At 49.3% G+C, this 22195-nt stretch overlaps 1 protein-coding gene across 1 annotated transcript in view; it reads right to left on the reverse strand.

Moving 5' to 3' along the window:
* The window catches only part of arap2 (ArfGAP with RhoGAP domain, ankyrin repeat and PH domain 2), a gene marked incomplete in the record, with an annotated part of 210876 nt that overhangs the window by 160878 nt on the left and 27803 nt on the right, over window positions 1-22195 (reverse strand). The window contains 1 exon segment of the mRNA XM_055938983.1: window positions 1820-1940. Within this exon segment, the coding sequence (XP_055794958.1) occupies window positions 1820-1940 (121 nt within the window).

A 22195-nucleotide genomic window follows, 5' to 3' on the forward strand; every position in this document is an offset into this window, starting at 1 on the left:
AGAGGGAAGGAGAGAGGAAAGATAGAGTGAGAGGAGAAAACAGAGGGAGAGGAGAAGAGACTATAGAGGGAAGATACAGGAGAGTATAGAGGGAAGATACAGGGTGGAAGGTGGAAGATGTAAGGGGCGAGGTGTAAGGGGCGAGGTGTAAGGGGCGAGGTGTAAGGGGCGAGGTGTAAGGGGCGAGGTGTAAGGGATGAGGTGTAAGGGATGAGGTGTAATGGGCGAGGTGTAAGGGGCGAGGTGTAAGGGGCGTGGTGTAAGGGATGAGGTGTAAGGGATGAGGTGTAAGGGGCGTGGTGTAAGGGATGAGGTTAAGGGATGAGGTGTAAGGGATGAGGTGTAAGGGATGAGGTGTAAGGGATGAGGTGTAAGGGGCGTGGTGTAAGGGGCGTGGTGTAAGGGGCGTGGTCTAAGGGGCGAGGTGTAAGGGATGAGGTGTAAGGGATGAGGTGTAAGGGATGAGGTGTAAGGGACGAGGTGTAAGGGATGAGGTGTAAGGGGCGTGGTGTAAGGGGCGTGGTGTAAGGGGCGTGGTGTAAGGGGCGAGGTGTAAGGGATGAGGTGTAAGGGGCGTGGTGTAAGGGATGAGGTGTAAGGGGCGAGGTGTAAGGGATGAGGTGTAAGGGGCGAGGTGTAAGGGATGAGGTGTAAGGGATGAGGTGTAAGGGATGAGGTGTAAGGGGCGTGGTGTAAGGGGCGTGGTGTAAGGGGCGTGGTGTAAGGGGCGAGGTGTAAGGGGTGAGGTGTAAGGGGCGAGGTGTAAGGGGCGTGGTGTAAGGGGCGTGGTGTAAGGGGCGTGGTGTAAGGGGCGAGGTGTAAGGGATGAGGTGTAAGGGGCGTGGTGTAAGAGGCGAGGTGTAAGGGGCGAGGTGTAAGGGGCGAGGTGTAAGGGGCGTGGTGTAAGGGGCGTGGTGTAAGGGGTGTGGTGTAAGAGATGAGATGTAAGGGGCGAGGTGTAAGGGGCGAGGTGTAAGGGGCGAGGTTTAAGGGGCGAGGTGTAAGGGGCGAGGTGTAAGGGGCGAGGTGTAAGGGGCGAGGTGTAAGGGGCGAGGTGTAAGGGGCGTGGTGTAAGGGGCGTGGTGTAAGGGGCGTGGTGTAAGGGGCGTGGTGTAAGGGGCGAGGTGTAAGGGGCGTGGTGTAAGGGACGTGGTGTAAGGGGCGAGGTGTAAGGGATGAGGTATAAAGGATGAGGTGTAAGGGGCGTGGTGTAAGGGGCGTGGTGTAAGGGGCGAGGTGTAAGGGGCGTGGTGTAAGGGGCGTGGTGTAAGGGGCGTGGTGTAAGGGGCGTGGTGTAAGGGGCGTGGTGTAAGGGGCGAGGTGTAAGGGGCGTGGTGTAAGGGGCGTGGTGTAAGGGGCGAGGTGTAAGGGGCGAGGTGTAAGGGGCGAGGTGTAGGGGGCGAGGTGTAAGGGGCGTGGTGTAAGGGGCGTGGTGTAAGGGGCGTGGTGTAGGGGGCGAGGTGTAAGGGGCGTGGTGTAAGGGGCGTGGTGTAAGGGGCGTGGTGTAAGGGGCGTGGTGTAAGGGGTGAGGTGTAAGGGGCGTGGTGTAAGGGGCGTGGTGTAAGGGGCGTGGTGTAAGGGGCGTGGTGTAAGGGGCGAGGTGTAAGGGGCGTGGTGTAAGGGGCGTGGTGTAAGGGACGTGGTGTAAGGGGCGAGGTGTAAGGGATGAGATATAAAGGATGAGGTGTAAGGGGCGTGGTGTAAGGGGCGTGGTGTAAGGGGCGAGGTGTAAGGGGCGTGGTGTAAGGGACGAGGTGTAAGGGACGAGGTGTAAGGGGCGTGGTGTAAGGGGCAAGGTGTAAGGGGCGCTCCTTTTTACCTTCCCGCTCCAGACGAAACACGAAGGTTCTGAGGGAGGTGACCACTTCGAAGCGGTTGTCCCCCTGCCCTCGCACATCTTTCATCACACTGCACGGGATCAGGCCTTTAGAGTACATCTCCTGTAGGAAACCACCGAGACAAAGAGGCTTCAGAAAAAGCATAGTGGGACGTTAAGGTGCACACACACACACACACACACACACACACACACACACACACACACACACACACACACACACACACACACACACACACACACACACACACACACACACACACACACACACACACACACACACACTCCCAAATGATACAAACACATAGCAAAGTATTCTCTGGGCGTGATAGAAACCATAAAACAAAAGTGTCCCATATTTATATAACCACACTAGTAGGTCTGAAGTGTTTGTTGGCTGAACAGGGATTTAATTACCCCACACTCCAAACCAGCACAACAGGCAAATAATGAGCATGATGCCCTGGAGGCATCTGTGACCCTCATTCGCTGGTGTCCCAAGACAACGACACTGAAAGTATTGGGTCACATTGCTACATGGACAGAAACCAAGTCGAAAAACACGCTGTGAAAAACCAGACAACTATCCAAAACGTTAAAATGCCATCTCACTGTAGAGTATGAAGTTGATGCTAACTAGCTAACATTCACACTCACTGTAGAGTATGAAGTTGATGCTAAGTAGCTAACATTCACACTCACTGTAGAGTATGAAGTTGATGCTAACTAGCTAACTGGCTAACATTCCCACTGTATAAAGTTAGAATCTCCAACAAAAAGCCTGTAAAGCAGTGTTGGTGGAGAAACAGGAAGTCCGTGATGTCACCATAATGTTCTAAAGTGAATTAAAGGACATTATTTCTGTTGTAGCGGAATAAAGAGGGACATCCAGACTTTGCATTATTCATATCAATAATGTAATTATCATTCCAGTACACTGGATAAAAACACCAGTCGGCCTCTCTCTCTCTCTGTCTCTCTCTGTCTCTCTCTGTCTCTCTCTGTCTCTCTCTCTCTCTCTCTCTCTCTCTCTCTCTCTCTCTCTCTCTCTCTCTCTCTCTCTCTCTCTCTCTCTCTCTCTCTCTCTCTCTCCCCCCCCCCACCAATCCGTTTAGGTGTGTGTGTAACTGTGTGGGGAGAGGGGATAGAATAAGTGGGAATCCAGTGGACGCCTCACTCACTCCCTCTGGATGTTTTTTAATTAAGTTAGTGACCTGTATCCAACCCTATTTCAGGAGCCTATACCACGTGTGTGTGTGTAGGGGTTAGAATGTGTGTGTGTATGTGAGCGTGGAAGAATTTATGTGTGTGTGTGTGTGTGTGTGTGTGTGTGTGTGTGTGTGTGTGTGTGTGTGTGTGTGTGTGTGTGTGTGTGTGTGTGTGTGTGTGTGTGTGTGTGTCTGTGTGTGTGTGTGTGTGTGTGTGTGTGTGTGTGTGCGTGGGGAGAAGGGATAGAATGAGTGGGAGGGGTGACCAGACGCCTCACTCACTCCCTCTGGACATTTTTTAAATTTCGTTAGTGACCTGACATCCAACCCTATTTCTGGATCCTATCACATACAGCCCAATAAAGAATTAGCCAAGGACTCCTGCTTTCTGGGGAGAGTGAGATAGACAAATTTGAGAGAGAGACAAAGAGAGAAAGAGAGAAAGAGAGAAAGAAAGAAAGAAAGAAAGAAAGAAAGAGCGAGCACTCGACATTCCCGTTCAGTGAACTTTTGTGGCCTACCACTTCACGGCTGAGCCGTTGTTGCTCCTAGACATTTCCACGTCACAATAACAGCACTGAAAGTTGACCAGGCTAGCTCTAGCAGGGCAGAAACTTGACAAACTGAATTGTTGGGAAGGCGGCATCATATGACGGTGCCATGTTGAAAGTCACTGAGCTCTTCCGTACGAGCCATTCTACTACCAATGTTTGTCTAAGGAGATTGCATGGCTGAGTGCACAATTTTATACTCCTGTCACTTACTGGTGTGGCTGAAATAGCCGAATCCACCAATTTGAAGGGTTGTCCACATACTTTTGGCCATGTAGTGTACCTGCAGCCCTACCAGAAGATGGTCGCAGAACGAAAAAGAACGACGTGCAGATAGAAAATCGCCTAAGAGAGGTCTTTCCACTCTTTAACAGCCTAATTACTGACACGGAGCACCTCTCCTGTAGTATAGTAGCACTGAGCCACCATAGGGCTGTGAAATTTGAACTTTTAATAAAGCTCTCTCTACCTCTACTTCTCTCTGGTTCTCCCCTGCTCTCTGTGTTTCTCACTTTTGCTCCGATTCTCTCTCTCTCTCTCTCACCCTTTTCCTCGCTGTCTTCATTTAGATGGAGTATGGGGAGATGGGAATATAAACGCAAGTGGGAACGAACGACTCAATTATCAGCACTAAGCGGCATTAATATAATGTGGTTTAGATGAAATTCATTGTTATAATGACGTTTTTTGGGTCATGTGGAAGAAGACGTGAGCATCATCTGTAAATAGCATGATGGAGCGATGAAGGGGCTGTTGATTCAGAGATCAACAGAAGTTGTGGTCAAACATTGAGCTGATACAGTGTGTTTTGACAGCTATGCCCAGAGGAATGCCTTGGAAGAAACGAGGCCTTCCTCTCTCTCAGTCAAGTTAATGGACACACCTTATAGGCCACTGCTCGCTCCGTCTCTCCTGCACTGCACTTGTTCTTTCCTCCGTTTCTCGCTCCCTCGCTTCGATCTTCCTCCGCTATCTGCTCTACTCATCCTTCTCTTTCCTTTCCCGTGTTGTTCTCTCACTTGTTCTTCTCTTTCCCGTGTTGTCCTCTCACTTGTGCTTCTCTTTCCCGTGTTGTTCTCTCACTTGTTCTTCTCTTTCCCGTGTTGTCCTCTCAATTGTTCTTCTCTTTCCCGTGTTGTCCTCTCACTTGTTCTTCTCTTTCCCGTGTTGTTCTCTCACTTGTTCTTTCCTTTCCCGTGTTGTTCTCTCACTTGTTCTTCTCTTTCCTTTCCTGTGTTGTCCTCTCCCTTGTTCTTCTCTTTCCCGTGTTGTTCTCTCACTTGTTCTTCTCTTTCCCGTGTTGTTCTCTCACTTGTTCTTCTCTTTCCCGTATTGTTCTCTCACTTGTTCTTCTCTTTCCCGTGTTGTTCTCTCACTTGTTCTTCTCTTCTCTTTCCCGTGTTGTTCTCTCATTTGTTCTTCTCTTTCCCGTATTGTTCTCTCACTTGTTCTTCTCTTTCCCGTGTTGTCCTCTCACTTGTTCTTCTCTTTCCCGTGTTGTCCTCTCACTTGTTCTTCTCTTTCCCGTGTTGTCCTCTCACTTGTTCTTCTCTTTCCCGTGTTTTCCTCTCACTTGTTCTTCTCTTTCCTTTCCCGTGTTGTTCTCTCACTTGTTCTTCTCTTTCCCGTGTTGTCCTCTCACTTGTTCTTCTCTTTCCCGTGTTGTCCTCTCACTTGTTCTTTCCTTTCCCGTGTTGTCCTCTCACTTGTTCTTCTCTTTCCCGTGTTGTCCTCTCACTTGTTCTTCTCTTTCCCGTGTTGTCCTCTCACTTGTTCTTCTCTTTCCCGTGTTGTCTTCTCACTTGTTCTTCTCTTTCCCGTGTTGTCCTCTCACTTGTTCTTCTCTTTCCCGTGTTGTCCTCTCACTTGTTCTTCTCTTTCCCGTGTTGTTCTCTCACTTGTTCTTCTCTTTCCCGTGTTGTCCTCTCACTTGTTCTTCTCTTTCCCGTATTGTTCTCTCACTTGTTCTTCTCTTTCCCGTGTTCTTCTCTCACTTGTTCTTCTCTTTCCCGTGTTGTTCTCTCACTTGTTCTTCTCTTTCCCGTATTGTTCTCTCACTTGTTCTTCTCTTTCCCGTGTTGTCCTCTCACTTGTTCTTCTCTTTCCCGTGTTGTCCTCTCACTTGTTCTTCTCTTTCCCGTGTTGTCCTCTCACTTGTTCTTCTCTTTCCCGTGTTGTTCTCTCACTTGTTCTTCTCTTTCCCGTGTTGTCCTCTCACTTGTTCTTCTCTTTCCCGTATTGTCCTCTCACTTGTTCTTCTCTTTCCCGTGTTGTCCTCTCACTTGTTCTTCTCTTTCCCGTGTTGTCATCTCACTTGTTCTTCTCTTTCCCGTGTTTTCCTCTCACTTGTTCTTCTCTTTCCTTTCCCGTGTTGTTCTCTCACTTGTTCTTCCCTTTCCCGTGTTGTCCTCTCACTTGTTCTTCTCTTTCCCGTGTTGTCCTCTCACTTGTTCTTCTCTTTCCCGTGTTGTTCTCTCACTTGTTCTTCTCTTTCCCGTGTTGTCCTCTCACTTGTTCTTCTCTTTCCCGTGTTGTCCTCTCACTTGTTATTCTCTTTCCCGTGTTGTCCTCTCACTTGTTCTTCTCTTTCCCGTGTTGTCCTCTCACTTGTTCTTCTCTTTCCCGTGTTGTCCTCTCACTTGTTCTTCTCTTTCCCGTGTTGTCCTCTCACTTGTTATTCTCTTTCCCGTGTTGTTCTCTCACTTGTTCTTGTTCTTACCCTTCTCCACTTCTCAAGCCGGTTATTGTTTGGATAACTGGAGTGACTGTTGTCATGTGCATATGTGCTTACGTTAAGGCGTGTGTGTGTGTGAATCATAGTGTGTGTGTGTGTGTGTGTCTTTATTTGTCACATGCTTCAGGAAAGCAATTAACACACCTCTATGGAGCTGAAAGCCTTCAATGATAGAGTGCGCATGTGGCTGGAAAGAAAAGCTCCTATAGAAAACACTTATTGTCAATCTAGTGATTCAGACTAACGAACCAACACCCTGGAACATATCAGTGGAGTAATAGTGACACCAGCTGGTGATACGTTGGAACTGCGTGCAAATGCCCTTGACAACAATTAGACGCTGGTACTTCATTAGCCATGACTTCACTTTTAGGTCTTAAGTGTGATTCTGTTAATTATATTAAATAAACAAACAAATGTAAGGTGTAAATTGTTTTTTTTTTAAAAGAGGGCGTAACACTACTTCATAAAAAGACTGTATACCATGTACATTGAGATATATGTATTAATAGACTGTATACCATGTACATTGAGATATATTTATTAATAGACTGTATACCATGTACATTGAGATATATTTATTAATAGACTGTATACTATGTACATTCAGATATATTTATTAATAGACTGTATACCATGTACATTGAGATATATTTATTAATAGACTGTATACCATGTACATTGAGATATATTTATTAATAGACTGTATACCATGTACATTCAGATATATGTATTAATAGACTGTATACCCTGGACATTTAAAAAACAAACGCTCAGATAAAGAACAGTGAGGTGTTAGGAAGAGAGAGAGAGAGATTTTTGCATTAAGGGGGCTTTGCAGTAACACACAGACAGCCAGACGGATCACTCATCCCCTTTGCCTCAACACACACACACACACACACACACACACACACACACACACACACACACACACACACACACACACACACACACACACACACACCAAATCCTAGCTTTGGGGCTAGCGCTTTCTAAAACTGACAGACAGGTTCACGTGACATAAGATCGCTCCCCCAAGGGATCTGTTGAGGGCCCCGTTCGGCCCCTGGAGGCTCCTATATGTCTGAGAGTCAGAGGTTGACGAAATCTGACGAAAGGAGGTGATTGACACTTATCGTCGTCTAGGGAAACCCTCGGGGAGCGGAGTGAGAAGTTGAGAACGCCACTCTCTCAACTCTCCCACGCCACTGATGATATCACACAGCCTGGAGACCATTGGGTGGTGATTACTTTAGTCTGGGAACATTGGAGAGCCTTAGAACTAGGTAGGGGGTGATGATGACAGAGGGGGTGATGATGACAGAGAGGGTGAGAGAGATGGAAGGAGTGGAAGTAGGAAAAGTAGTGTAAAGTTAACAAAAGTTTCCCATAATGCATTGGGAGACTCCAAACTAGTGGGAATCCTGAATATTTGGGAAAAGTCAGATGCAATAATTACATTCATAAAAAAGCTCAAGGTCCTTAACAAGAAATCAATAGCCCTATCACACACATAGTCAACAGTGTCCCTAACCCCACAGTGTCCCTGTCCCCACAGTGTCCCTATCCCCACAGTGTCCCTATTCCCACAGTGCCCCTATCCCCACAGTGTCCCTATCCCCACAGTGTCCCTTTCCCCACAGTGTCCCTTTCCCCACAGTGTCCCTAACCCCACAGTGCCCCTATCCCCAGTGTCCCTATCCCCACAGTGTCCCTTTCCCCACAGTGTCCCTATCCCCACAGTGTCCCTAACCCCACAGTGTCCCTATCCCCACAGTGTCCCTATCCCCACAGTGTCGCTATCCCCACAGTGTTCCTAACCCCAGTGTCACTAACCCCACAGTGTCCCTAACCCCATAGTCTCCATTTCCCCACAGTGTCCCTATCCCCATAGTGTCCCTAACCCCACAGTGTCCCTATCCCCACAGTGTCGCTATCCCCACAGTGTTCCTAACCCCAGTGTCCCTATCCCCACAGTGTCCCTATCCCCAGTGTCCCTATCCCCACAGTGTCCCTATCCCCACAGTGTCCCTAACCCCACAGTGTCCCTAACCCCACAGTGTCCCTAACCCCACAGTGTCCCTAACCCCAGTGTCCCTATTCCCACAGTGTCCCTATCCCCACAGTGTCCATAACCCCACAGTGTCCCTATCCCCACAGTGTCCATAACCCAAACAGTCACTCTATCCCCAGTGTCCCTAACCCCACAGTGTCCATAACCCTACAGTGTCCCTAACCCCACAGTGTCCCTAACCCCACAGTGTCTCTAACCCCACAGTGTCCCTAACCCCACAGTGTCCCTAACCCCACAGTGTCCCTAAGCCCACAGTGTCCCTATTCCCACAGTGTCCCTATCCCCACAGTGTCCCTAACCCCACAGTGTCCCTAACCCCACAGTGTCCCTAACCCCACAGTGTCCCTAACCCCACAGTGTCCCTATCCCCACAGTGTCCATAACCTCACAGTGTCCCTATCCCCACAGTGGCCATAACCCCACAGTGTCCCTATCCCCACAGTGTCCATAACCCAAACAGTCACTCTATCCCCAGTGTCCCTAAACCCACAGTGTCCCTATCCCCACAGTGTCCATATCCCCACAGTGTCCATATCCCCACAGTGTCCCTATCCCCACAGTGTCCCTATCCCCACAGTGTCCCTATCCCCCCAGTGTCCACAACCCCACAGTGCCCCTATCCTCACAGTGTTCCTATCCCCCCAGTGTCCATAAACCCCCAGTGTTCCTAACCCCACAGTGTCCCTATCCCCACAGTGTCCCTATCCCCACAGTGCCCCTATCCCCACAGTGCCCCTATCCCCACAGTGTCCCTATCCCCACAGTGTCCCTATCCCCCCAGTGTCCATAACCCCACAGTGCCCCTATCCCCACAGTGTCCCTATCCCCACAGTGTCCCTATCCCCCCAGTGTCCCTAACCCCACAGTGTCCCTAACCCTACAGTGTCCCTAACCCCACAGTGTCCCTAACCCCACAGTGTCCCTAACCCCACAGTGTCCCTAACCCCACACTCTTCAGCGTTCCCCCTCAGCCTCGGACAAAAGTTGGCATTGAGTGAGTGCCAACCTGCCTTGTGCTAATTTAATGTAACCCGGTCACTGACCCCAACGTAGTGGTGTGAGGTAGGATCAGTCCCGACCAATCACAGACAGCAGAGCAGAGAGACTGAAGCGAACCTGCTCTGCATTCACTTTCCTACTTTAAAATGTCAAAACACTACTTATCCCCCTCCCCACAACGCCTTTAAATCAAATCAAATTCAATTTTATTGGCCACACACACGTATTTAGCAGATGTTATTGCAGGAGTAGTGAAACGCTTGTGTTCCTAGCTCCAACAGTGCAGTATTATCTAACAATTCACGACAATACACACACAAATCTAAAAGTAAAATAATGAATTAAGAACTACATAAATATTAGATCATATTAGATCAATGTCGGAGTGGCATTGGCACTCCCCTCCCTTAACACCCAAGCCAACAACCAACATCCACTGTGATACTGAGGGCAAAACAGTGAGTCGACGCCTCTCTCTCCCTCCCCTCCCTCCCTCCCTTGTACTGACTTCCATTGCTGCGAGCGACCATGTCCCAATAAATAAACCGACAAACGCAATGGAAAAATAGAGAGGGGGAGAAAGAGGGGGAACTGTAATTAGTAAGTGATTAACGAGTGGCATCAGGCAATGTTTACATTATTGATTGTGATGTTGGGCAAAGCTGCAACGCTGCCTGTCTGCCTGTCTGCCTGTCTACCTGTCTGTCTGTCTGTCTGTCTGTCTGTCTGCCTGTCTGCCTGTCTGCCGAAAAATTGCAGGCCTAGCCCAGGGAGATGCACAGTGAGGGCGCCGACGAACACCACACACACACAGTCAGAAACACACACAGTCAGAAACACACACAGTCAGAAACACACACACACAGAGTCAGAAACACACACACAGTCAGAAACACACACAGTCAGAAACACACACACAGTCAGAAACACACACACAGTCAGAAACACACACACAGTCAGAAACACACACACACACACACACAGAGTCAGAAACACACACACACAGAGTCAGAAACACACACAGTCAGAAACACACACAGTCAGAAACACACACACACACACACACAGTCAGAAACACACAGAGTCAGAAACACACACAGTCAGAAACACACACACACACACACAGTCAGAAACACACAGAGTCAGAAACACACACAGTCAGAAACACACACACACACACAGAGTCAGAAACACACACAGTCAGAAACACACACACACACACACACACACACAGTCAGAAACACACACAGTCAGAAACACACACAGTCAGAAACACACACAGTCAGAAACACACACAGTCAGAAACACACACACACACACACACAGAGTCAGAAACACACACACACAGAGTCAGAAACACACACACAGTCAGAAACACACACACACAGAGTCAGAAACACACACACACAGAGTCAGAAACACACACAATCAGAAACACACACAGTAAGAAACACACACACACAAAGTCAGAAACACACAGAGTCAGAAACACACACACACAGAGTCAGAAACACACACACACAGAGTCAGAAACACACACACACAGAGTCAGAAACACACACAGTCAGAAACACACACACACACAGTCAGAAACACACACAGTCAGAAACACACACAGTCAGAAACACACACACACACAGTAAGAAACACACACACAGAGTCAGAAACACACACAGTAAGAAACACACACAGTAAGAAACACACACACACAGAGTCAGAAACACACAGAGTCAGAAACACACACACACAGAGTCAGAAACACACACAGTAAGAAACACACACAGTCAGAAACACACACAGTCAGAAACACACACAGTCAGAAACACACACAGTCAGAAACACACACAGTCAGAAACACACACACACACAGTCAGAAACACACACACACACAGAGTCAGAAACACACACAGTCAGAAACACACACACAGTCAGAAACACAAACACACACAGTAAGAAACACACACACACACACAGTCAGAAACACACACACACACACACAGTCAGAAACACACACAGTCAGAAACACACACAGTCAGAAACACACACACACACACAATCAGAAACACACACACACAGAGAAACACACACACAGTCAGAAACACACAAAGAGAAACAAACACACACACACACATTCAGAGAGATAGTCTCCCATTCTCAGTTAAAAGTTGCCTGCTCTGATGAGGGTCTACGGCAAGATCAATACGTTACAAACACAAATTCAGAAACACATTCTCTTTACAATACAAGTTAAGTCTGCTGAAAGTCAGTTGCAAAGCCAACAAGGTAAAAAGACCAAAAGTTCAGTCAAACCACCAGAATGAAAGAGAATGGAAACCTCGCTCATCTATACACTAGCCTTAAACTTCTGTTCCGTCTACTGTGTGAATAGTCTAACTCAGAGGCAATACTTTCTGGCTCCATAACAGTCGAAAAACTGATGACAGTAAAAACGAGAGCTACAAAACATCAGAAACAGTCTGATGTCAAAACCCCCAAAAATGTGAAGGTTAAATTCCTTTATCTGTCTGCCTGCCTGCCTGCCTGCCTGTCTGTGTCTGCATGCCTGTCTGTCTGTCTGTCTGCCTGCCTGCCTGTCTGTCTGTCTGTCTGTCTCTGGTCAGCCTGTCTGTCTGTCTCTGGTGAGCCTGTCTGTCTGTCTCTGGTCAGCCTGTCTGTCTGTCTCTGGTCAGCCTGTCTGTCTGTCTCTGGTCTGTCTGTCTGTCTCTGGTCAGCCTGTCTGTCTGCCTGCCTGTCTGTCTATCTCTGGTCAGCCTGTCTGTCTGTCTGTCTGTCTGTCTGTCTGTCTCTGGTCAGCCTGTCTGTCTGTCTCTGGTGAACCTGTCTGTCTGTCTCTGGTCAGCCTGTCTGTCTGTCTCTGGTCAGCCTGTCTGTCTGTCTCTGGTCTGTCTGTCTGTCTCTGGTCAGCCTGTCTGTCTGCCTGCCTGTCTGTCTATCTCTGGTCAGCCTGTCTGTCTGTCTGTCTGTCTGTCTGTCTGTCTCTGGTCAGCCTGTCTGTCTGTCTCTGGTGAACCTGTCTGTCTGTCTCTGGTCAGCCTGTCTGTCTGTCTCTGGTCAGCCTGTCTGTCTGTCTCTGGTCAGCCTGTCTGTCTGTCTCTGGTCAGCCTGTCTGTCTGCCTGCCTGTCTGTCTGTCTCTGGTCAGCCTGTCTGTCTGTCTGTCTGTCTGTCTGTCTGTCTGTCTCTGGTCAGCATGTCAGTCTGTATCTGGTCCTTCTGTCTGTCTGTCTCTCTCTGGTCTGTCTGTCTGTCTGTCTCGCTCTCTGGTCCGTCTGTCTGTCTGTCTCGCTCTCTGGTCCGTCTGTCTGTCTGACTCTCTCTGGTCCATCTGTCTGTCTCTCTCTCTCTGGTCTGTCTATCTGTCTGACTCTCTCTGGTCCGTCTGTCTGACTGTCTCTCACTCGTCTCTCTGTCTGTCTCTCTCTGGTCTATCTCTCTCTGGTCTGTCTGTCTGTCTCACTCTCTCTCTGGTCTGTCTGTCTATCTGTCTCACTCTCTCTGGTCTGTCTGTCTCTGGTCTCTCTGTCTCTGGTCTCTCTGTCTCTGGTCTCTCTGTCTCTGGTCTCTCTGTCTTTCTCTGGTCTCTCTGTCTTTCTCTGGTCTCTCTGTCTTTCTCTGGTCTCTCTGTCTTTCTCTGGTCTCTCTGTCTTTCTCTGGTCTCTCTGTCTTTCTCTGGTCTCTCTGTCTTTCTCTGGTCTCTCTGTCTGTCTCTGGTCTCTCTGTCTGTCTCTGGTCTCTCTGTCTGTCTCTGGTCTCTATGTCTGTCTCTGGTCTGTCTCTATGTCTGTCTCTGGTCTGTCTCTATGTCTGTCTCTGGTCTGTCTCTATGTCTGTCTCTGGTCTCTCTGTCTCTGGTCTCTCTGTCTCTGGTCTCTCTGTCTCTGGTCTCTCTGTCTCTGGTCTCTCTGTCTGTCTCTGGTCTCTCTGGTCTCTGGTCTCTCTGGTCTCTGGTCTCTCTGGTCTCTGGTCTCTCTGGTCTCTGGTCTCTCTGGTCTCTGGTCTCTGGTCTCTCTGGTCTCTGGTCTCTCTGGTCTCTGGTCTCTCTGGTCTCTGGTCTCTCTGGTCTCTGGTCTCTCTGGTCTCTCTGGTCTCTCTGGTCTCTCTGGTCTCTCTGGTCTCTCTGGTCTCTCTGGTCTCTGGTCTCTGGTCTCTCTGGTCTCGCTGTATCTGGTCTCTCTGTATCTGGTCTCTCTGTATCTGGTCTCTCTGTCTCTGGTCTCTCTGTCTCTGGTCTCTCTGTCTCTGGTCTCTCTGTCTCTGGTCTCTCTGTCTCTGGTCTCTCTGTCTCTGGTCTCTCTGTCTCTGGTCTCTCTGTCTCGGGTCTCTCTGTCTCGGGTCTCTCTGTCTCGGGTCTCTCTGTCTCGGGTCTCTCTGTCTCGGGTCTCTCTGTCTCGGGACTCTCTGTCTCGGGTCTCTCTGTCTCGGGTCTCTCTGTCTCTGGTCTCTCTGTATCTGGTCTCTCTGTCTCTGGTCTCTCTGTCTCTGGTCTCTCTGTCTGTCTCTGGTCTCTCTGTCTCTGGTCTCTCTGTCTCTGGTCTCTCTGTCTCTGGTCTCTCTGTCTCTGGTCTCTCTGGTCTCTCTGGTCTCTCTGGTCTCTGGTCTCTCTGGTCTCTGGTCTCTCTGGTCTCTGGTCTCTCTGGTCTCTGGTCTCTCTGGTCTCTGGTCTCTCTGGTCTCTGGTCTCTCTGGTCTCTGGTCTCTCTGGTCTCGCTGTATCTGGTCTCTCTGTCTCTGGTCTCTCTGTCTCTGGTCTCTCTGGTCTCTCTGTCTCTGGTCTCTCTGGTCTCTCTGTCTCTGGTCTCTCTGTCTCTGGTCTCTCTGGTCTCTGGTCTCTCTGGTCTCTCTGGTCTCTCTGGTCTCTCTGGTCTCTCTGTCTCTGGTCTCTCTGTCTCTGGTCTCTCTGGTCTCTGGTCTCTCTGTCTCGGGTCTCTCTGTCTCTGGTCTCTCTGGTCTCTGGTCTCTCTGGTCTCTGGTCTCTCTGGTCTCTGGTCTCTCTGGTCTCTGGTCTCTCTGGTCTCTCTGGTCTCTCTGGTCTCTCTGGTCTCTGGTCTCTCTGGTCTCTCTGGTCTCTCTGGTCTCTCTGGTCTCTCTGGTCTCTCTGGTCTCGCTGTCTCTGGTCTCTCTGTCTCTGGTCTCTCTGTCTCTGGTCTCTCTGGTCTCTGGTCTCTCTGGTCTCTGGTCTCTCTGGTCTCTGGTCTCTCTGGTCTCTGGTCTCTGGTCTCTGGTCTCTCTGGTCTCTGGTCTCTCTGGTCTCTGGTCTCTCTGGTCTCTGGTCTCTCTGGTCTCTGGTCTCTCTGGTCTCTCTGTCTCGGGTCTCTCTGTCTCGGGTCTCTCTGTCTCGGGTCTCTCTGTCTCGGGTCTCTCTGTCTCGGGTCTCTCTGTCTCGGGTCTCTCTGTCTCGGGTCTCTCTGTCTCGGGTCTCTCTGTCTCGGGTCTCTCTGGTCTCGGGTCTCTCTGGTCTCGGGTCTCTCTGGTCTCTCTGGTCTCTGGTCTCTCTGGTCTCTGGTCTCTCTGGTCTCTGGTCTCTGGTCTCTCTGGTCTCTGGTCTCTCTGGTCTCTGGTCTCTCTGGTCTCTGGTCTCTCTGTCTCGGGTCTCTCTGTCTCGGGTCTCTCTGTCTCGGGTCTCTCTGTCTCGGGTCTCTCTGTCTCGGGTCTCTCTGTCTCGGGTCTCTCTGTCTCGGGTCTCTCTGTCTCGGGTCTCTCTGTCTCGGGTCTCTCTGTCTCGGGTCTCTCTGTCTCGGGTCTCTCTGTCTCGGGTCTCTCTGTCTCGGGTCTCTCTGTCTCGGGTCTCTCTGTCTCTGGTCTCTCTGTCTCTGGTCTCTCTGTCTCGGGTCTCTCTGTCTCGGGTCTCTCTGTCTCGGGTCTCTCTGTCTCTGGTCTCTCTGTCTCGGGTCTCTCTGGTCTCTGGTCTCTCTGGTCTCTGGTCTCTCTGGTCTCTGGTCTCTGGTCTCTCTGGTCTCTGGTCTCTCTGGTCTCTGGTCTCTCTGGTCTCTGGTCTCTCTGTCTCGGGTCTCTCTGTCTCGGGTCTCTCTGTCTCGGGTCTCTCTGTCTCGGGTCTCTCTGTCTCGGGTCTCTCTGTCTCGGGTCTCTCTGTCTCGGGTCTCTCTGTCTCGGGTCTCTCTGGTCTCGGGTCTCTCTGTCTCGGGTCTCTCTGGTCTCTGGTCTCTCTGGTCTCTGGTCTCTGGTCTCTCTGGTCTCTGGTCTCTCTGGTCTCTGGTCTCTCTGGTCTCTGGTCTCTCTGGTCTCTGGTCTCTCTGGTCTCTGGTCTCTCTGGTCTCTGGTCTCTCTGTCTCGGGTCTCTCTGTCTCGGGTCTCTCTGTCTCGGGTCTCTCTGTCTCGGGTCTCTCTGTCTCGGGTCTCTCTGTCTCGGGTCTCTCTGTCTCGGGTCTCTCTGTCTCGGGTCTCTCTGTCTCGGGTCTCTCTGTCTCGGGTCTCTCTGTCTCGGGTCTCTCTGTCTCGGGTCTCTCTGTCTCGGGTCTCTCTGTCTCTGGTCTCTCTGTCTCTGGTCTCTCTGTCTCTGGTCTCTCTGTCTCGGGTCTCTCTGTCTCGGGTCTCTCTGTCTCGGGTCTCTCTGTCTCGGGTCTCTCTGTCTCGGGTCTCTCTGTCTCGGGTCTCTCTGTCTCTGGTCTCTCTGTCTCTGGTCTCTCTGTCTCTGGTCTCTCTGTCTCTGGTCTCTCTGTCTCTGGTCTCTCTGTCTCTGGTCTCTCTGTCTCTGGTCTCTCTGTCTTTCTCTGGTCTCTCTGTCTTTCTCTGGTCTCTCTGTCTTTCTCTGGTCTCTCTGTCTTTCTCTGGTCTCTCTGTCTTTCTCTGGTCTCTCTGTCTTTCTCTGGTCTCTCTGTCTTTCTCTGGTCTGTCTCTATGTCTGTCTCTGGTCTGTCTCTATGTCTGTCTCTGGTCTGTCTCTATGTCTGTCTCTGGTCTGTCTCTATGTCTGTCTCTGGTCTCTCTCTATGTCTGTCTCTATGTCTGTCTCTGGTCTCTCTCTATGTCTGTCTCTGGTCTGTCTCTGGTCTGTCTGTATGTCTCTGGTCTGTCTCTATGTCTGTCTCTGGTCTGTCTCTGGTCTGTCTGTATGTCTCTGGTCTGTCTCTATGTCTGTCTCTGGTCTCTCTCTATGTCTGTCTCTATGTCTGTCTCTGGTCTGTCTCTATGTCTGTCTCTGGTCTGTCTCTATGTCTGTCTCTGGTCTCTCTCTATGTCTGTCTCTATGTCTGTCTCTGGTCTCTCTCTATGTCTGTCTCTGGTCTGTCTCTGGTCTGTCTGTATGTCTCTGGTCTGTCTCTATGTCTGTCTCTGGTCTGTCTCTGGTCTGTCTGTATGTCTCTGGTCTGTCTCTATGTCTGTCTCTGGTCTCTCTCTATGTCTGTCTCTATGTCTGTCTCTGGTCTCTCTCTATGTCTGTCTCTGGTCTGTCTCTGGTCTGTCTGTATGTCTCTGGTCTGTCTGTCTGTCTCTGGTCTGTCTCTGGTCTGTCTTTGGTCTGTCTGTATGTCTCTGGTCTGTCTGTATGTCTCTGGTCTGTCTGTCTGTCTCTGGTCTGTCTCTGGTCTGTCTCTGGTCTGTCTGTATGTCTCTGGTCTGTCTGTATGTCTCTGGTCTGTCTGTATGTCTCTGGTCTGTCTCTGGTCTGTCTGTATGTCTCTTGTCTGTCTGTATGTCTCTGGTCTGTCTCTATGTCTGTCTCTGGTCTGTCTCTGGTCTGTCTGTATGTCTCTGGTCTGTCTGTATGTCTCTGGTCTGTCTGTATGTCTCTGGTCTGTCTCTGGTCTGTCTCTGGTCTGTCTGTATGTCTCTGGTCTGTCTCTGGTCTGTCTGTATGTCTCTTGTCTGTCTGTATGTCTCTGGTCTGTCTCTGGTCTGTCTCTGGTCTGTCTCTGGTCTGTCTCTGGTCTGTCTGTATGTCTCTGGTCTGTCTCTGGTCTGTCTGTATGTCTCTGGTCTGTCTGCATGTCTCTGGTCTGTCTGTCTGTCTCTGGTCTGTCTCTGGTCTGTCTGTATGTCTCTGGTCTGTCTCTTGTCTGTCTGTGTGTCTCTGGTCTGTCTGTCTGTCTCTGGTCTGTCTCTATGTCTGTCTCTGGTCTGTCTCTGGTCTGTCTGTATGTCTCTGGTCTGTCTGTATGTCTCTGGTCTGTCTCTGGTCTGTCTGTATGTCTCTGGTCTGTCTGTATGTCTCTGGTCTGTCTGTCTGTCTCTGGTCTGTCTCTGGTCTGTCTGTATGTCTCTGGTCTGTCTCTTGTCTGTCTGTGTGTCTCTGGTCTGTCTGTCTGTCTCTGGTCTGTCTCTATGTCTGTCTCTGGTCTGTCTCTGGTCTGTCTGTATGTCTCTGGTCTGTCTGTATGTCTCTGGTCTGTCTCTGGTCTGTCTGTATGTCTCTGGTCTGTCTGTCTGTCTCTGGTCTGTCTCTGGTCTGTCTTTGGTCTGTCTGTATGTCTCTGGTCTGTCTGTATGTCTCTGGTCTGTCTGTCTGTCTCTGGTCTGTCTCTGGTCTGTCTCTGGTCTGTCTGTATGTCTCTGGTCTGTCTGTATGTCTCTGGTCTGTCTGTATGTCTCTGGTCTGTCTCTGGTCTGTCTGTATGTCTCTTGTCTGTCTGTATGTCTCTGGTCTGTCTCTATGTCTGTCTCTGGTCTGTCTCTGGTCTGTCTGTATGTCTCTGGTCTGTCTGTATGTCTCTGGTCTGTCTGTATGTCTCTGGTCTGTCTCTGGTCTGTCTCTGGTCTGTCTGTATGTCTCTGGTCTGTCTCTGGTCTGTCTGTATGTCTCTTGTCTGTCTGTATGTCTCTGGTCTGTCTCTGGTCTGTCTCTGGTCTGTCTCTGGTCTGTCTCTGGTCTGTCTGTATGTCTCTGGTCTGTCTCTGGTCTGTCTGTATGTCTCTGGTCTGTCTGTATGTCTCTGGTCTGTCTGTCTGTCTCTGGTCTGTCTCTGGTCTGTCTGTATGTCTCTGGTCTGTCTCTTGTCTGTCTGTGTGTCTCTGGTCTGTCTGTCTGTCTCTGGTCTGTCTCTATGTCTGTCTCTGGTCTGTCTCTGGTCTGTCTGTATGTCTCTGGTCTGTCTGTATGTCTCTGGTCTGTCTCTGGTCTGTCTGTATGTCTCTGGTCTGTCTGTATGTCTCTGGTCTGTCTGTCTGTCTCTGGTCTGTCTCTGGTCTGTCTGTATGTCTCTGGTCTGTCTCTGGTCTGTCTGTATGTCTCTGGTCTGTCCTCCCTGCTCACTCGAAAGGTTTAGCTCTTCTTCCCCTCCCTTGCTCCAGACGAGGCAGCACTAAGCGTAACTTAACCTTTCATGCTGGAAGAGGAAAACAGACAGATAGAGGGAGAGAGAGAGGCAGAGGGAGGGAGAGGGAGAGAGCGAGGGAGAGTGAGGGAGAGAGAGAAAGAGAGGGTGAGAGAGGGAGAGAGAGACAGAGAAAGGGCGAGAGAGAGAGCGAGAGAGGCAGAGGGAGGAAGAGAGAGAGAGAGAGAGAGAGAGGGGGGCAGAGAGAGGCAGAGGGAGGGAGAGAGATAGGCAGAGGGAGACAGAGAGAGGCAGAGGGAGGAAGAGAGAGAGACAGAGGGAGGGAGAAAGGGAGAGATCTGCCGAGGGAGGCAGTAAAGAGTCTTCCTGCTCTCCTCTCCTCTTCCCTTGTTCTCAGCAGCAGGTGCTGGGCTAACGTCGATATGCTGCACTCTATACCCAGGCACCAAGAGCCACTGGTACCCATTTAAGTGTGACAGAATGTCACTCTGTCCTTGATCCCATTCTTTACAGGGCCATGTTAATGATAGTGGGGGAGAGAAAAGGAGAACGCATAGACCGGATGGGTTGGATGTACACTACATGGTCAAAAGTATGTGGACACACTCATCGTCTAACATCTCATTTAAAAATCATGGGTATTAATATGGAGTTGGTCCCCCCTTTGCTGAAATAACAGCCTCCACTCTTCTGGGAAGGCGTTCCACTAGATGTTGGAACATTGCTGCTTGGACTTGCTTCCATTCAGCCACAAGAGCATTAGTGAGGTCGGACACTGATGTTAGGCAATTAGGGCTGGCTTGCGGTCGGCATTCCAATTCATCCCAAAAGTGTTCGATGGGGTTGATGTCAGGGCTCTGTGCAGGCCAGTCAAGTTCTTCCACAGCAGCATCTCGACAAACGATTTCTGTATGGACGTCACTTTGTGCATTGTCTACTGAAACAGGAAAGGGCCGTCTCAAAACTGTTGCAAGCAAAGAATCGTCTAGAAAGGCATTGTATACTATAGCGTTAATATTTCCCTTCACTGGAACTAAGGGGCCCGAACCATGACAAACAGCCTCAGACCATTATTCATCATCCACCAAACTTTACAGTTGCCACTATGCATTGGGGCAGGTAGTGTTGTCGGCATCCGCCAAACCCAGATTCGTCCGTCGGACTGCCAGATGGTGAAGCGTGATTCATCACTCCAGAGAATGCGTTTCCACTGCTCCAGAGTCCAATGGTGGCGAGCTTTACACCACTCCAGCCAACGCTTGACATTGCGCATGGTGATCTTAGGCTTGTGTGCGGCTGCTCGGCCGTGGAAACCCATTTCATGAAGCTCCCGACGAACAGTTCTTGTGCCGACGTTGCTTCCAGAGGCAGTTTGGAACTCGGTAGTAAGTTTTAGACATTTTTTACACACTACGCACTTCAGCACTCGGCGGTCCCGTTCTGTGTGCTCGTGTGGCTTACCACTTCACGTCTGAGCTGTTTTTACTCCTAGACGTTTCCACTTCACAATAACAGAACTTACAGTTGACCGGGGCAGCTCTAGCAGTGCAGAAATTTGATGCACTGACTTGTTGAAAAGGTGGCATCCTATGACAGTGCTACGTTGAAAGTTACTGAGCTCTTCAATAAGGCCATTCTACTGGCAATGTTTGTCTATGGAGATTACATGGCTTTGTGCTCGATTTTGTATACATGTCAGCAATAGGTGTGGCTAAAATAGCCAAATCCATTAATTTGACGGGATGTCCACATACTTAGATATATACAGTGCATTCAGAATGTATTCAGACCCCTTGACTTTTTCCACATTTTGTTACCTTATTCTAAAATGGATTAAATAGTTTTTTCCCTCATCAATCTACACACAATACCCCATAATTACATCGCAATACCCCATAATGACATCACAATACCCCATAATGACATCACAATACCCCATAATGACAAAGCAAAAACAGGTTTTTAGAAATATTTCCAAATGTATAAAAAATAGGTAAAGGAAATTCCACATTCACATAAATATTCAGATCCTTTACTCAGTACTTTGTTGAAGCACCTTTGGCAGCGATTACAGCATCGAGTCTTCTTGGGTATGGCGGTACAAGCTTGGCACACCAGTACTTGAGGAGTTTCTCGGCAGATCCTCTCAAGCTCTGTCAGGTTGGCTGTGGAGCGTCACTCAAAACCTCTATAGGTTTTGTACCTAGGGTTGCACATTTTGGGGAATTTTCTTAGGTGTAAACTTTCCGTGGGAATTAACGGGAATATATGGGAATTAATGGGAGTATATGCAAATTAATATGAATACAATTTAAATGTAGATGTTTTTTGTATTGGATATATTTACCCTATCATATGGAGACAGAAACATAAACATTTTACCTTATCATAAGTAGACATACTTGCAAATGATTAAATCCTTCCAATAGAAAAAAAATCACAATAATTTGTTACGAATTGAACTTTAATTAAATGAGTTGACTCTTCACATGGGATGATTTCCCTGAACAACAAAAGAAAGGGAATATTGAATGATCCCCAATGATCCATCGCAACTCCCAAAAACGTTTTCAACAAACATCTGTAAAATGATAGTCTAGAAAATAAAGCTTTGGTTGTCTTCCTCTCAGGCTTCCATGTCTTCTCCCTGGACCTCCTCAATGTCCACCTCTTGGACATCAGATTCTGAGGCCTCATCTTCACTGTCACTTTCCAACCCTGTTGAGGATGGCTCGTTGTCAGGCTCAAAAAGCCTCACATTTGCCCGGATGGCCACCAATTTTTCAACCCTTGTATTGGTCAGCCTGTTGCGTGCTTTGGTGTGTGTGTTCCCAAACAAGGACCAGTTGCGCTCTGAGGCGGCTGATGTTGGTGGGATTCGGAGGATGATGATGGAGGCAACAGGGGAAAGAGCCTCAGATCCACAAAGTCCCTTCCACCAGGTGGCTGATGAGATATGTTGGCACGACTGCCATATTGCATCTCCATCCCAAAGCCCTTGCATGGAAGTGTACTTCGCCAGACTGCCAAGAACCTTGCCCTCATCCAGGCCAAGGTGGCGAGACACGATAGTGATGACACCATTGGCCTTGTTGATCTCTGCACCAGACAGGATGCTCTTGACAGCATGCTTGGAGTCCAACATGCACGCTGTGGCGTGTATGGGCTTCAGGCAGAAGTCTTCACCCTTTTTGATGAATTTCAGAACTGCAGTTTCCTCTGCTTGGAGCAACAGTGAAGTGGGCAGGGCAGTATGGATTTCTTCTCTTACATCTGGAAGCAGATTCCGAACATCAGACAGGATGTCATTGTCTCCCTCAATCCGTGCAATGTCTACTGCTATAGGTTTCAGGCTGCTTACCACTCTATCCCAAAATACATCATCCAAAGGGAACCTCTTGAGGGGGCTGTCCATATCGGCAGACTGTGATATGGCCATTTCTTGGAGAGATTCCTTCCGCTCCAGGAGACTGTCAAACATTCAACAACCCATCATAGATGATTGCAATAACGTCTGCTTTCTCTATGATTGGCTTGACCT

This window comes from Salvelinus fontinalis, chromosome 11, assembly GCF_029448725.1.
Source record: "Salvelinus fontinalis isolate EN_2023a chromosome 11, ASM2944872v1, whole genome shotgun sequence".
NCBI classification, from domain to species: domain Eukaryota; kingdom Metazoa; phylum Chordata; class Actinopteri; order Salmoniformes; family Salmonidae; genus Salvelinus; species Salvelinus fontinalis.